The 15319-nt window shown below is 35.2% G+C and overlaps 1 protein-coding gene across 5 annotated transcripts in view; it reads left to right on the forward strand.

Moving 5' to 3' along the window:
- The window catches only part of CACNA2D3 (calcium voltage-gated channel auxiliary subunit alpha2delta 3), a 467172-nt gene that overhangs the window by 339066 nt on the left and 112787 nt on the right, over positions 1-15319 (forward strand). For all 5 annotated transcript variants that reach the window (XR_004405904.2, XM_042799689.1, XM_032984346.2 and 2 more), the window contains 3 exons: positions 6280-6351; positions 7084-7164; positions 11365-11439. Coding sequence is in view for 4 of the 5 variants with exons in the window: in XM_042799689.1 (XP_042655623.1) it covers positions 6280-6351; positions 7084-7164; positions 11365-11439 (228 nt within the window). In the remaining variant the exon portion in view is untranslated. The remainder of the gene's footprint in view (positions 1-6279; positions 6352-7083; positions 7165-11364; positions 11440-15319) is intronic.

Here is a 15319-nt window from a genome sequence, read left to right on the forward strand (position 1 = left end):
TGTGTTTATGTGAGGATATCTTTCCAGACTTGAAGGAACAGGAAACATCTGAGGGGCTGTACAGTTCAGTAGTTTCCCATAAGCGTATATACCCATATGCATGAATACACACACATTTAATATTTCATTGAACTGTATTCCCATGAATTCATATTGCACCAATTTGACATTTTTGTAGGTTCAATATCCAGTCAGGCACTGTCAAATCACTGGCATTTCATAGCTCTCTGAGGCTAATGTTGCCTTTGTAATTTTCTTGTAACAGTGGTTCTGCTTAAATGGTGGCAGAGTCTGCTTAAATATTCCCAGAATCACCTGACAGAAGAGGTCTACTAGGTTAACTCATGATGTAAAAGAGATGGGAATACCTTTTGCTAAAGGCAAGAAGGAAATTAATTAATGAAGATCTTGAGTAGAAGCTAAACTCAGGAAATTAAATTGAGGTTTGTTTCATTGCTTTTGGTTTATTAATAAACTCTAGAGGGAATTATGTTATTATGAGTTGATATTCTTAGCAGAAGATAAAATTTGTAATGTATTCAAATGCAGAACAAAATCAGACATAGCAGCTCAGCAGAAAGGTAGAAAATAGAAGAATTTTTGAAATGGCTGGTGGAACAACAGCTGCTGCAATATGAAAACTTAATTGTACACTGGCAGTACTGAAAAAGAGATGCTCATTCAGCATAGGGAGGAGTCCTTTTTTCTGGTATTCAGAGGAGAAACTTGAATATGAAAAAGTATCTTACTGCAAAGGAACTCTGCCTGTGTATACATGGTTTGCCTGGGTTCAGGGGTTCCAGTTCGTAGTGTGCTTTTGCCACAAGAAACTTTACGTAATTTTTTTTTTTTTTCCCCTGAACAGTGACCACTGTGTTTTATGGGGCAGACTACTTCCCCATATCACATTCTATGCTTTCAAAATAAAGCATTCTGATATTTGTAAGGATAAAGAGTTTCTTGAATAAAATGTCTTTGCAGAATTCCTGTGATAAGGTAAATTTAGGGTTTTGTTTTGAAATGCACAAAGGTCACATAAACATGCTAATCTGGCTTTTGGAAAAAGAAGGAACTTCTTGATACTCTATGGGGGAAAAAAAAGGCTAGCAGAGCAAGGCAAATCTGAAAGGACAGGCACTTAGTGCCATAATGCATATAATCAGAGCTCTGTATTGTTTAGCATGAAGATAACCTTGCAAGAGTGGAGGTTTGCTGATGTCAGACATTTAAGGTAAATACACATCTAGATAAGTATAGGAAAGTAGATGTGAATGTAATAAATATTTATTCTATGAATACAAATAAATAATACAGGTCTGGCCCCATTTGCCTTTTTTAAGGAATTACTCTCTAAGAAAGTGACTTTGATTCCTGTAATACCTTTTTTAAAAGTAATGAGTAATTTATTGCATGTTTTTCCATTTTTATTTTTCTCTGCAAAATTTTTGGACCCTTATATTTGTTGTCTCATTTAATTTTAATTTGACTAATTTTAATTTGCTGACTGAAGTATCTGACAGTGCCTTAAGCATTGCTCTTGAATTCTTATCTTTTACTTATGTTAGTTTCCTTCTGTTTTCACTAATCCAAAACCAAGAATTTGAAGAAACTGGAATTCACATCTGCTTCTGAAACCAGAAAGTACTTCAAAAATTGCAGGGGACCTTAACAAGCTTGTCTACGCAGATACGTTTAGGTAGAAAAAAATTCTAAGTGCACAGATACCATCACTGGCCTAAAACTGTTAAACTGTTGTTCAGTGATTACTTTATGGTTATATTTTGCCAGTATTCATGAAAAGGCAACAACAATAGCTGTCTAGAATATTCAGAGGCCTAATGAAATTAGACGCCCAAGTCCTGGTAGATATCAGTGGTATTTGGAAACTAAACTTCCTGAAGCATCTTTGAAAATGTAATCCATAGGAAATGGCAGCAATATTCAACAAAACTATTTTTGAGAGCATTTTTGTACTATTCCACCAACTTTTATTTGGTTCCATCTTATACCCTGCAGGATGTTGTACTGAATCTGGGAAGTGTTTAGATATATTTGAATGCTGCTTCTTATATTGTTTAATTTTATAGCAAAAAATACTGTGCAATAAAATGTTTTGAAAAGCACTTCAAAGCACATACCTTTTCCTTAGTTCACATCTGTTGGTAGCCTCAAGTGTTGGAGCTTGCCAGTGGAATTTTTATTTTCCTGAAGGGTTGGGGATGAAGCAGCTTTTGTTTCCTTATTTTTTTCTTGATATTATGTAACCACTTGAAGGAAATAAAAATGCAGTAACTGATATGCTGCTAAATACTAAGAGACAGGACTTTAATGTCAGTCAGAGCCTATGTTTGTTAACTAATATGGTGCCCCAGGTAAAGAATAAGCTTGGATACTTACCAGGGTTATAAAGGCTGAAGAAATAGAAAGGAGCTTGATTTGCTAATACTTAGACTGACACGTAAAAAGACATTATTAAACTTTGGGAGAAAAAGTGTAGTAGTAGAGGGCAAGAAAAGAAATAGAGGGTTTTCTTTGAGAACTGAACAAGAATTCAGAACAGTGTTGTAGGAATTGAAAGTTATTAGTGGCTCTGCGTATCTATATTTAGATGAGATTCCAACATTTAGGTGAACTTGGTCCAAATTAATTCTTATTTGTGAACACAATTGGTCTGCCAGCAACATTTTGTTTCAGCAGAAACACATAACAAATATAATATTGTGTGAATATATTTTTGTCAAACGTTACCCTTTGTTTCCCATGAACCCTGCCACCCCCTAGAATATGTGGGGGTTGGTAAGGATAAACAAAGTAAGCTTAGAATGTAGCTTTAAACAATTTTGAATCATCAGACTGAGGGCAATTATTATGCCACATAAAGCATACCTTTGTAAAAATGGCAGTAACTATTACTATTAGTTACTCATATTAGTTACTTCTAGGAGACTGGAAGGACAAAATTGGATAAGGTACAGCCTATGTAAAGATTGAGATTAAATTCATGGTGCTTCATGTTTTAGTCATTCCCAAGGACCCTTCACTGTATGTAACTAGTAACCATCCACCTGGTGACATTGTTGCATTATATTAGGATAAATAGCATTCTCTGCGTTTGCCAATAACACTAAAAAAACCCCTGATTCTGTGTGTAACCAAGTTATTTGTTGCCTGCATAGAAACATGCATTTTCTTCTTATTACAAAAAAATAAATAAATAATCATTCTTCAAGGTATTTCCTGTAAGAAATATTTGACTACAGAATTTTATTTTTTACATGCCTACTTAATTCTTTTCTGAGCCTATGACTTTGTGATGTCCTGTTGATGAGTTTGGGAATCATAAGGATTGTCTACATTTTCTTTCTGGGAAAAACAAATAATAATGGAGTAACCAAAGAGTTTATTACTAATTACACAATAACCTGAACTGTTTAGTACAGTCATTCAGAGGCTTTATCATTATATATTGATTTTGTTTTTCTGAGTTTGTGATGTTTAATATTTTCCATTAAGCGTTAACTTCTAATTAAGTATTTGTTGATGATTAAAAAAAAAACCTAGCCAGTCCTGAGGATATCAGTGATACATGTTCATTCTGAATGTAACTAATATAAACTGAAGTTTTATCAGAGATTAGAGCACGTATTTTTTTTTTTCTCAGAACCACTGCATTTTTCAAACACTTGCATGAGCTGTTACAGAGTTCTGCTACATATAAGAAATTGTCAGACTTGCAAAGCAACAATGCAAAATACCTAGATCATTGCTTCCTTTGCAATTTATTAATGGACTCTAGCATTAATTGTCTTAGCAGAAATACCCAGTGGCTAACATTCTACTATTTCAAAGTATTTCTGCCAAAATGTCATTGCCCAGGGAATAAAGATGTTCTCCTCCCCAGCAGATAACTCCTCACAATCTAACAATTTTTGTGAAGAAAATACTGCAGATTGAGTTGGTGATTCAGTGAAACATCACAAATACGAGTCATCTATCATCCAGTTATTTGCTGACTCCACTTATGGAAGTGGCCAACAACCTCTTCATCTGCCAAACAAACAAAAACCTAAACAGGCTGGACTACAAGATTACACTTCTATAGAAATGATTGCAGCAGCCAATCCTTGGTGGTACTTATAGATATCATAATTACAGGGCAATCATTCCCTGCACGCTTCCATAGTTAGTTTTTAGGGTTAATGACCTGTTCTCTCAGAATTTCCCAGGAACACCAGTCTGTTTTTTTCCTCCATTTAAAGAATTTCAAACACCCTAAAACTTTACTGACAGTCACTTGGCTGGCATCCTATCCAATAAATTGTTCCTAGTAATCTCTTGAGAGAGAGTGGACTTGTTAAATAATACCATACTGATACTTGACAAATAGATAATGTCAGAGAATAACAATCCTGGGCAATCATATAAAATCTCTAAACGCTCCAAGATGTCACCCCATTATGAGCAGACTGCTTTTTCACTTCCTGGTGTACACGTGTTTGGGAATATTGACTGTCATACCACAGAAGGCTCTTCTCCATACAAATCATGTCAGCGTGCTTGACTGTATTACTCTGGCCAAGGAGAGTAAATTCTTATGCTAGTTCAGCCGCATTCGACTTTCAGGGGCAAACTCTGAACTCCCAGTGTTTTGCTGTATTGTTGGTTTTAGTTTTTTTGTTGACTGCTTTGTTTTGTTTAATAATTTTAAATGCTTAATAGATCAAAGATTGTATCAGGGCTGGAAATATCTCTTCGTATTATAAAGGAAAACAAAACAAAAAAAAAATAGCAAATATGATCATAAGTTGGTCCCACATCATGTCACTATCGATTCCTTATCAGATATAAATTCTTCTTGATTCTAAACCCCATTTGTGTTCCTGTCTGATGTCTGCAAACATTCCTCCTCACCATGAGATAGTGCTATGCTTCAGGAAATATACTTGTTTGGGAAACTGAAACGCTCCTGAGGCAGATTGGGAGCTGCAAGACATGTAATGTTCTAGATTTTATTTGTCTGATTTGTTAATGTGAAAGATGCTTCATAAAATACCTTGGTCATAATATATGACATGTTCTGAAAATCTGGGGAGTGATAGCTGTTGCTTCATTAATAACACAGGTTTTGTTAACAGAAAATCAAAATTGCAGCAATACTCAAAAAATTACATTAAAAATACTGCCTCAGTAGAGAAAATGTGACCTTGATGGAGGGGTAGCAGACTATCACAGCTGCAATTGAGCACAACTGTCACCTACAGTATTTCTCAGCAAGATCATCTCTATTGCCTTGTCCATTTGGCTAAACACAGATGCAACAAATCAGACTTTAATTATGTTCTACGGAATTTCCAGTTGTGATTATAACTGGGTATGTCATGCTTTTAAACGCTGGATAAGCCTCCGAGTTTAAACATCTTCTGAAATTATAGGGGCAGAGAGTTTAACAGTAACTCTCAACTTCCTGCTTGAGTTGTCTTGCATATGTAGGCGGTGAAGACCTACAGGCACACAGAGCAGTGCTTGTCTTGAGCATCACAGTTAGCCTTTGCCTTATGGCAAAGATGTAGGCTGGCCAAAGGGTGTGAAGAGATGATAGTCTGAGCAATGTCACTCTCCTGTGGCCAATGATAAGCATTCTACATGTTCCTCTTGAATGGAACCAAGGTCAGGAGATCTGTTTTCTCCCTAAATTGAAGAAATATGTTGAAACCTGATGTGCAGAATCAGCTAATGCCTCATGCCACCTCTTTGTCCAGCAAACTGAAACCGGATGGAGTGGAGTTGCTCTTGGGATCCTAACTGGCTGTCATCCTTTCTGCTGCTGTGTTAGCTGATGAGATCTCAGGCCGGACCAGAACAAAGTGCATGCAACTCATGACCTCTTGTTCCTTGCTGGGAGAAAACAGCCTGAGGCAATGTTGGCAGAGCTGACACTGGGAAAGATGTAGAACAGAGCTCCGGCTGCTTTGCTACTGCACATGCTGCTTCCACAATCCACATTTCAGCCCCTTCGTATCTCTCATGGGAGACTGCAGTAGGAATGAAGATGAGGCATCTTTCCTGCCAGTGCAGATGGTGGGGTGGGCAGAGCTGGTACAGTTGAGGTGGGACCAGTGCTGGGCTGGGCTGCACTGACTGCAAGTCTAACTACATAAGCAGCATTTAGACAAATTGTTTTATCTCATTTAAAATGAAGAGAATGTAAATGAAAAATGCAATCACGTGTCTGTAATTGTTCCTTAGTTCTTAGAGATAATATTTCTTTTTCAAATATAGCTTGCTGATGATCAGGGATTGGTGTTGATGACAACTGTTGCCATGCCAGTATTTAGTAAGCAAAATGAGACTGTAAGTATTCAGACTATTTCTGTCATGTGATAATGGAATGACTGCAGTGAAGTTGCTTTCAGGGACCTAATAAGATTTTAGCCTACTCCTAAAAATTTTTGTTACCTTCTTATTTTGTCTGCAGTTAGTATCCTTTTATTGGCATAAAAATGTGAACAAATTATACCAAATTACTTTACTCTAGAAACCATGGTAAAATAATAAAACCCTATGTCTAGGAGAAAATCTCAGATGACCCTAGGCCTTAGGGTTTTCCTACTGCTATATTACCTTTTTTCAGCAAATAATCTATATTCTTTTATTCTTTGCACCATTGTTCTTCTATTTCATAGAATCAGAATTAATCAGGCATATGCATGTTATGTATATATCTGTTTATATTTACTAATTTTAAAAGTTATTAAAGAAAATTACATGTGCTTTCCCCTTAATGCTTAATCTTTTGCTTATCAAGTGGCAGGAGAAATTGGGAAAAAAAAGAGTAATGTGTTTAACAGTAGTGTTTAATTCAAAAAGTATTTCAAAGTATTTAATTCAAAAAGTATAAAAGGAACAATATTATTGATTAAGTGACTATTTGATTAGACGAATTATACCACTGTCTGCTTTCCCCACTTTTTAAATAATTTGTCTGTTAGCTATTCACTTCTGCAGAGTAGCTGCAATGTGAAATGAGTGGTGAGAATGTTCGGTTATTGTGGTTCTGAGTGCATTTTTTATTGTTCTTTTCAGAGATCTAAGGGGATTCTTCTGGGAGTAGTTGGCACAGATGTTCCAGTTAAAGAACTTTTGAAAACAATTCCAAAATACAAGGTAATACACAAACGATAATATGTCTTTTATACTCAGTAGAATATCAACAATATAATAAGTTTTATTTAGTATGTTCATATTTTTTATACTGTTGTAGCTCCATTATTTCACTCACTTTCCTCAGGAATTTTAGCTCTGTAGTGTCTGTTGGCTAAATGTCATTGGTCCTGAGATCAAGTGCGGTTTTTAATACCAAAATTAATGGCTTGGTCTTCACATTTCTGCAGATCACAGTGTGCTCCAGGAGGTACTATTAAGTCTTGTCAGTAATAAAATCAATTAAATAATTCAACCACACAATATAACCAGAATACCACACAAAATAACAAGAAATTAGTGCTGAAACTTTGCATATCTTTGAAAACTGTACAGAAATCCATCCTTAACATGGCTTTAGGCTTCCTGCCTGTGTGTAGCAATTCCTGTCCCATTTCCACATCCCAGATTAGTGGTCTCCTTGAATGAAAGCAAGTGGCACATTTCGGGAATTTGAACAAGTTCCTGCCTAACCAGACTAGTGATTCTTTCTTTCCTACCCAGCTAGATGTTTCCTTCTACTTAGTTTTCCAAAGTCAGAGACAACTTTACTATAAAATACTTAAAAAATAATCATCATAAAAGGTTTCCAAATTTGATGCACTTCATCTATTGTGAAACATTTGTAACTCAGTAAAAGTAGGTTTCAGGCAAATGCAAAGATATAATGACTTTTTGTTTAAATTTGATGCAGTACATTAGTATTTCACTACTCTGTCCAAAATGCTTTACTATAGTGCTGTTTTATTCACAAATTAGCTTAATGTTTTCCAGTTAGCTCCTAGGGGAAATTTTTGCAGGACAAATAAGCATGTAACACAATGCCGTAGATAGCCTTTATTAAAAAGGCCAGCTATTGGAATAGCTACATTCTGATGTGTACCTTTACTGAGCATAAATTTTAACTGGCTGCCATGCTCTCATTTACTGATTTCTAAGAGAATGGAGGAATAAGCTGACTTCTGAGTGCCTGTTTTGGTAGATAATTCGGGGGGGGGAGGGGGGAGGGGGATTCTCCTGTTGATTTAAATTCTAATTTTAAGACATTATATATATTATACAATTATTATATATATTATATATTATATATACAAAGGATTTTGTAGATCAATATGCAGTAACTGGGAAGTTTAAATTAAGTGAGATTTTGATAAAAATAATGCATAAAATACTGACAGTAAAGTTGATAAGGTGCATTGGAGTAATTTCCTGGGACCTGGATCCCACTAGGCTAGATGGTATGCAAACTAGATGCTAGATGGTAGGCTAGATGGTATGCAATATCCAAACACAGAACAGAAAGGATGTCCCAGCTGGAAAAAAGTTTGCAGAAGAGGCAGCAGATGACTACACACTGATATCAGAACATAGTGAAGAGAGACATTGCTGGTCAGGATAAATGACAGAGATCAGTCTCAGTGCACTAACCACCAAAGTTAGTTAAACACAACTTATAATTTTTCATATGCAGAAATACAGAATCAGTAGCAGGTAGAAGAGCAAGGAGCAAAATTTGCTCCTTTGCAGAATCTGGAGCAATGGAAACAATCTTTGGAGCAGACTTCTAAGACCTATGGGTACGGCAAGTTTAATTTGTAATAAGAAGGAAGAACAATGTTGTAGTAACTACAGAAATGAAAGCCTGGCTGTGCATGTCTGGATAGAAAAGGCCATATCACAGCAATGTTATTCAGAAGTCATCTGTAGGATTTGGATATAGACAGAATGCAAGAACCTAGAGAGATTGTGGGGCCTGAATAATGGGTATTGCAGCAGAGTTAGAGTTATTCAGAAAAGGAGAAGATAGGCAGGAAAATTAAAATTTCTGATTTAGTCATATGATATTTTTTAAGATGTAGTTTTCTGTGGAAGTAATATATGACCCTCTTTCTGAATATTAGACATTTTATTTGAAGGTACATTTTATATTGCAGAATGTAATGCAATAGAGGATTATTATAGAAGATACCAATATCATGCAATACAGTTAGATTAGTGGAATCACTTGAGTTATAACTTCCAGTCTCACATACCATAAACATTTCTGAACAGTAAAAAGACTGCGCAATTGCTAGAGCATAATCACCCCTGGGACCCATTCCTGTAGAGGAAGCATGTGAAATAAAATTCACACAGGGATATAAAATGATTGATTTGAAATAGAATACTGCTGACCTGGAATTCTCTCAGCTTGGAAGAGGTGGATTTTATGCTGAGGAAGATGAATAACAATAAGCTATTTTCAGCAGTCATTATCTAGACTAAACTTCCCCAGATGTCAGTGTCACTTTCTCCTGAATAAGGTAGGGTTGGATTTAGTAATACTTAGTTTTCATGTGGCATTTCACAGCAGTTAGAAAAATTTTATTCATTTCTGAATCTGTCATTTAGAGATGGAGTTCAAGGTTTAAAATGGCAATACTGCTGTAACTGGTAGTATCTCTCAGACTAAAGCATTTTAAGTACAGAGAGTGTGCAGTTTCACATATTGCACAACACAATGAAACACTAGGAGTCCGGGTATGCTTCAAATAGGCAAATATTTTTTTCCTGTGAAGTATACCACCCACATTTGTTTCCTTACCTGACTTCCATAGCTTGGATGTCATTCTGCAGTTATCAACACAGACAATTATACTTGAGATCTGACATTTAGCCAACAGCCAGTTCACTTGTCATACTATAATAGGTAAAATATGTCCACTGTTATTATTTTGGTGAACCCTCTTTTATGAAGAGACACCAAGAACATATCACTTTCTATTACTTTCACTGAAGTTTATTGCTTTAGGAAAACGCTAATTTATGAAACAATTCTATATAGCAGTTACAGTTGGCTGTAAACAATCATTCACAGAGAGATGGTAAAATGTACCTGATATGTTTTCTCTATGACCTTGACATAATATCATACCCTGGTTTATACTTCCAGAAAATTACAGAAGCTAACAGTGTTGCTGTCCTGCTTGCCTCTTAGAAATGATCCTGACTTGTCAGCCTTGGTCATATTGCTTTATGCTAGACAAATTTCTAAGGATCCGCTTCTGCAAAGCATTTAAGAATGTACTGAAGTAAAATAAAAAGGTTGTTAGTAGTGAGGATTGTAAAGTAAATACCAAAGCAAAATAGTTCTGAAGTTTTGGTTTTGGTTTTTGGTTTGTTTCTTTCTTTTTTAATACCTCAGTGCATCAATATGCTTAAATAAAGATGTATGGGATGTTGTATTATATTACTTCAAAACTCAAAAAAAAAAGGAGTGAGAAAGTAGAGTGATACGGACTCTTTATATGTTAAAAGTCACGTACTGAATCTGCAGGAAGATTCTACATTAGCAGCAAGTTTATGCTAAGAAGGGATATTTGAATGACCACATGAATGATTTGAAGGTACATTTATTGCATTCAGTGGGTGCAATCAACTGTGTAACAGGCATATTGTTAAAAAGAGTAGTATTGTTATTTAAACAAGTACAGTGCCAAATTTGATTATATACACTATTAGGCCTCAAAGCATTTCATTGCTCTCAAATGATCTCCCATAGTTACACTTGGTACAAATATATAAACTTCCAGGAGTTTCTTTAGTAGAAATATGCCGCCTTCTGCGGCTCCAAATGAACTTGAATTAACAGAGAGGTGAAATGTCTTTAAGACTGGAAAATGTAAATATCACATATGACAAGCCACAGCTTGCCCGCTGTAACTGTACATCCAGTACCATTGATTTAAATGATTCTTTTACAACATCTCTTGAAGAGGTGAAGTGAGCTGAACCTAGTTACTCCTGGGAATATGTGAATATTCTAAATTCCAGTATTCCTTGGCTTTGGCGCATGCTGTGGTGTATGCCACACATTATGGGGTCTCATATATATGTGTATATCTAATTCACTCTAAAGCATATAGAAATAAGTACCCTAGATAGCAAAGTGTGTGTGACATTTAAAAATCATACTACATGCTGAATTCATCACAATGACAGGTTCTCGTTTTCACAAAATGTCAAGGATCAGAGCTTTGCATATGTTAAAATGAAATACTATGTGAATAAGGGTTATGAATGTCAGCTTTAAGCCCTGGATAACTAAATTATTACCTGATTTTTTGTTTAAGAATTTACTGGGCACCACGCTAATTAGTATTTCTTTCTTGTTTACTCTTACAGTTAGGTATTCATGGATACGCTTTTGCAATTACAAACAATGGATATATTTTGACTCATCCAGAACTTAGGCCTTTGGTAAGAATACTGATAGATTTTATTTTGCTGTATATGTTGCATTTGTTCTTCTTTTAGTGTGAATAATGTAATGTTAGTTTAAAAAGTAAATACAACAGACCAGTTACTTTATATTGCTTTATAACACATTATAATTATTGGTAAATTTACCTCTGGAAACAAAGGTTAGCATGAAAAAAATCAAGGAAAATAAATATACAAGTTGTTTCTGCAAAAGGTGCTGGCCTCCATTACTGTAAAATGCCAAAGTCAAAAATTGCTATAATTATGTTCATTTTACACTGAAATGGAATGCTGGAATGCTCTATTGCTATGTAATAACCACCATTTGTTATGTTAAAATGTTAAAGCTAATTTAATATATATGCAGAAATTTCAATAAAGCATGTTCTTAAGTAAAATAGGGGCACAAGGGATTTTTGTACTAAAAGAGAAATAGCAGCAAATTTTACCTTTAGTTTCTGTTATCATCTTGTTTGCATTAATCACAGCAAGTAAAATAGAAGTGCCTGTTATGCAAATGTTTATCAACTTAACACCCGAGAGAACCAATACATTCTTGATTACATCATTGTTTAGGAACAGCACTTGCAAGTGTTCCATCACTATCAACTCTTAGCAAAGCATCAGTATTAATAATTCCACTGCTGTATACACATGGAAGCCATATGTATTTCTCATGCAGGCACTTCGAGTAATGTCTGATTTCAACAATATTTTAGTAGAAAGCTGAACTATTAATTGGATGGATAATTTAATAAAAAAATAAAATTATTGAAAAGCATGATTTATTAAGTCATTAGCATATCTGATGTTTTTATTCAGCGAAATAATTTGTTTGTAAGATTTGAGCTATGAATTAGACACTTCATTAACATTTGTATTTCCACTTATTGTTTCCCCATTTATTTTTCAACTGGAGTAGAGCTTATGAAAAGTTCAACAGGGTCTTCCATGGGTGAAAGGGAAAACATTTTCTCAGTAACTTCACAGTAAAATGGACACACAGTCTAATGGCAAAGCAGACATTATAATGTATTGAAAGGAATTTTAAAATAAATGGTTTAAATGACACTTTTTTTTTTTTTCCTAAGAATATCACCCATGATTCTGGATGGTAGAATTTTTCACAACTGTGGAAAGGAAGACCGTAACCGTAGGGAATTTGGAAAATTACTGACCAATAAGCAATACAATTCTCAGAAATGGTTCTTGCAAATTATCCCTTTGGCTTTTTTACCATTCCAATAGTGAGGCACTAAAGCTATGTGTTCAGGTATAGACAGCTCAGACCCCAGTCAGTTAAATTAACATCCTCCAGTGAGCCTTGTTTTTTTTCATTTGACACTCCCCACAGATGATTTCCCATAATGATGAATTTGTAACTTCTTTTATGGGAATTAGGATGTCTGCTAACCAAATACATAAATATGAGGGAGTGAAAAACTTCCAGACTCAGTAGAAGCAGCTTAAGCTTAAGGAAGATAGAAAACTCTAAATTGATACCTGAGCATTTCACTCCTCAGTCAAAATGTGTTTTGTCTCCACAAGATATTACATACTTGAGAAGTATGTAAGTGTAGGATTTATGAGAATGATTCACTACACCTCCACCCATCTAGTCCAGAATCTCGTTTCCAGCAGTGTCCAACAAGATTGTTCCTGAGGAAGATGCAGGAAGTGAGTAAGAGCATGTAGAAAATCTCACAGCAGTCAGTATAACTTTTAAGAGTTTCAGATAGGCTTCTGCTCATAAACATTTGGTTCTAGCATTTTAACATAAAGACTTATTAGAGTGGATACTTCTGTTATCCGTACTAACATACGCGTTTTTGTCATTCTTCTTGACTTCTCATAGGGATTTTTCATATTGTAACAATTTTAAGCACAGTTTTTATTTTGAATTAGGATTCTAAATTTCATTAGAAGTAGTTATTATATGAAGAATATGGAAAGCAGAAGCTCCTGATCTATTTTTTCTTTTCCATTTCTTACTTCGCGTAATAATTTGTGATTGCTATCTCACTGAATCTTCTCATCACAATAACCAACCAAAACTGTCAGTCTTGCTGTGTTTCCAATTTTATGCATTTCAGCATTTTGTTGTCATGCTCTCTGTGTTTTTCTAACCTCTTATTTATCCATTCTTCCATGTTCTTTCCTCTTCTGACTGAGATTGCCCCCTGAATGTTATTTGGTAACCATAGCAGAGAAGAGGCAGCAAAAGGGGCTGTACAAAACCTCCTTAGAGCACCTGCATTATATAGAAAGATTTCTAATGCACCTTCAGGTCTCTTCTGCTGCACCTTCACTGCTTTATCTGACCTAGCTCATCCTTGTCAAGTGACTATTTGTGTAAATTTGCTTTTTTCTCTCATCCAGCTGCACCATAGACATAACCTAAAATTTATTTAAAAGAGCCAAAGTTACAAGCACACTGACTAGATCTAAAATTTGACTGTCACAGCATTCTGTATCTTTTCCTACAACTTGCTGTTTAAAAAATTATATCAGACTAGTTATGTTAATTCATCTCAGTGGTTAAAATGCTGAAATAAATGTTTCTGTGCTTTATGTAAACTTTTAATGTTAAACTGTTTTTGTGGGGGTGGAGGAAATGCCAGCATAGGAGGAAGTTGTATTCAAAATTTGTAGCTCTTGCAGTGGAAAATGTGATAGGGGGTTGTTTTTAGTCCATGATTGGGCACTATCTTCAGAATATTTTTTCTTATCTCTGTACATATTAAAATCCAGGTTTGTTTGTTTGTTTGTTTGTTTTTAATATCTCAGTCTAAATTGGATATAAATGCATTGGTTTTTAAAGCATTCCCCAGTTTTCATAATATGAAAACTATGACTTGGTCTTGATTCCTAAAAATGCTTTTAAAGTCTTCAGGTATTGTAGGTACATCTGACAACCTATATTTGCAAACCATCGGAATACATATTTGAAAGTTCCTTCTCTACATTGCAAGAGTTTGACAACACACGGATTTTCTATACTGTCCCTTTTTCTTCTGACAAATCACTTCCTTCAAGAATATTAGTATTTATTCATTACAGAATAGAAGTTTTAATAAACAGAAAGTAATGAAATCCAGGAACACAGTATAGCTTTAAGTTAGACTGACAAAGGGTGTTATCCTCTTTTCTTATTTCTGTTACAGTGGCATGTTTTAATGAGGCAAAAGGTGGTTTTCTGTTACTGTCATTTGCCTCAGTGTACATCTTGAAGGCACTTATTTCATTACCTTATACAACATTCTCTCTTTTTAAAATCAAAACCTTGGGCAGTAGCCCAAAAGCTGTCAACTACAAGGAACATATTGTGATATATTCATGGTCTGTTCATTTCATTTTTTTGGAAGAGTCATTTCTACCTCTGGGTTCTGTCAGTAGTGCGTAATGGGAGTCTTCTGTTGACTTCAGTGGAGTTTTTGAGAGTGAAGCGATTGCTGGCTTGGGTCCTTAGATTAATTTTGCAGGCCGAATCCTGATACCCTTGTAACTAGTGCAAAATATTCCATGAAATTTGTGAGAATAGTATGTGAAAATAGGCATGTAGGACTGGAATTAGATAGTTCACCAAAGACTATCTAAAATTATTTGGGTGGGTTAGCATTTACATTCAAGTGCCATCGATCACTGACTTGATCCACACTGGTTTATACTGCTATTATATTTTCCTATGGTGATGTAAAGCTAGAATATTACTAGACTAACCCCAGCGGCCATATCTGTTAGTTCTGAAGCTGACATGCTGCTTTTTAAGGGATTGTCTTACGGGACAGTGAGCAGACAGGCAGGATAGCAAACAGTCGCTGAGGAAGAGTGCTTCCTGTTGCACCAGATTTTTATCTTATGCTGACCAGTATATTTA

Source organism: Tyto alba, unplaced genomic scaffold, assembly GCF_018691265.1.
Source record: "Tyto alba isolate M040663 unplaced genomic scaffold, T.alba_DEE_v4.0 Super-Scaffold_3, whole genome shotgun sequence".
In the NCBI taxonomy this organism is placed as follows: domain Eukaryota; kingdom Metazoa; phylum Chordata; class Aves; order Strigiformes; family Tytonidae; genus Tyto; species Tyto alba.